Here is a 1065-nt window from a genome sequence, read left to right as displayed (position 1 = left end):
GCGGGGGAGCGAGAAAAAAAAATGGGAGAGACCATCGACGTTGGGCGGGATCAAGGGGAGGAAAAAGAGAATGAACTTTGGTAGCCCAAAATGGCTGAATCACAAGAAAAAAACGGAGGGGGGAAAAGGCGAATGAGCCGCCTTCGCGCGGTTCTGAGGAATCCGATTCTCCCCCCCCCATGGGTCTGCGGATGGACCCTCCCAGGACGCTGAAAAGGCTGGGGGGGCCCTGAAGTGCGCGGCCACCGCGATCGGCAGCAGCAGCAGCCTCCCCCTCCCTCCGCCTCTCCCTGTTCGACATGGCGTCACCTGTAAGCGGCCTAAAGGAAGCGGTTACTCATCCGGCAGGCAGCCCAGGCCCATCCGCCTCGCTCTTCCTGCTCTCCCCCCCCCACCGGGAAAATAATGGTATCGGCCGCAGGGAGCGGATCGGGCAGGAAGGACGAGACCAATCTGGAAAAGAGGGGGGGGGAAACGAGACGGCGGCCTCCAGGGCCACGTGGAAGGGGAAAGGCCGCGAGAAAGGAATGCGAACGAAGGCCTTCTTCGAAGCGTGAAAAGAAAGGCGGCTCTCATGGCGGGCGTCCATCCTGTCCCCCTCCCCGACTAAAGTGGTTGGGTAGAGGGGGGGGGGGGGTGAGAACGAAGGGGCGGGCGGGAACGCGCGCCGCTCGCTCCCGCGATGCCTTCCCTTGTCGCTCCCTCACTCACCGGCTCTCTTGACTCGCAGACATTCTGGGTGGAAAGTCTTAGCCCCGCCCGCCTCGCGCCACCTTATAACCGCAGTCTAGAGCCCGCCTACTGGCGCCCTGCCCATTGGTCGGCTTCCTTGCTCCCGCCTTCCTCCTCCGCTCTTTTGATTGGCCCGCATACCCCCTTTTCTCCCCCCCTTCTCTTCTCCTTCCACCCCACCCTCAACGGACCGGCTTCCATCCCATTGGGCTTCCCTAGGCGTCACGGTGACGTCACCCGCAAGGACGGCGGTGATTGGGCGGGAGCTTCCAACGGTTGGGCGGGCGGAGGGCGTGACGCAAGAACGCCAAGGGAGGGACGGGAGGGCGCTAT

The 1065-nt window shown here is 63.5% G+C and overlaps 1 protein-coding gene across 1 annotated transcript in view; it reads right to left on the bottom strand.

The window, feature by feature from the left end:
* Window positions 1-734, bottom strand: part of EIF4A1 (eukaryotic translation initiation factor 4A1) — a 7398-nt gene extending 6664 nt beyond the window's left edge. The window contains exon 1 of the mRNA XM_015420320.1: window positions 712-734. Coding sequence (XP_015275806.1) covers window positions 712-734 — 23 coding nt within the window. The remainder of the gene's footprint in view (window positions 1-711) is intronic.
* Window positions 735-1065: the final 331 nt, after the last annotated feature.

The sequence above is a fragment of the Gekko japonicus genome, unplaced genomic scaffold, assembly GCF_001447785.1.
Source record: "Gekko japonicus isolate JY-2015 unplaced genomic scaffold, Gekko_japonicus_V1.1 scaffold336, whole genome shotgun sequence".
In the NCBI taxonomy this organism is placed as follows: Eukaryota; Metazoa; Chordata; class Lepidosauria; order Squamata; family Gekkonidae; genus Gekko; species Gekko japonicus.
The sequence above is the reverse complement of the archived record's forward strand: the minus strand, read 5'-3'. Positions and strand labels throughout refer to the sequence as shown.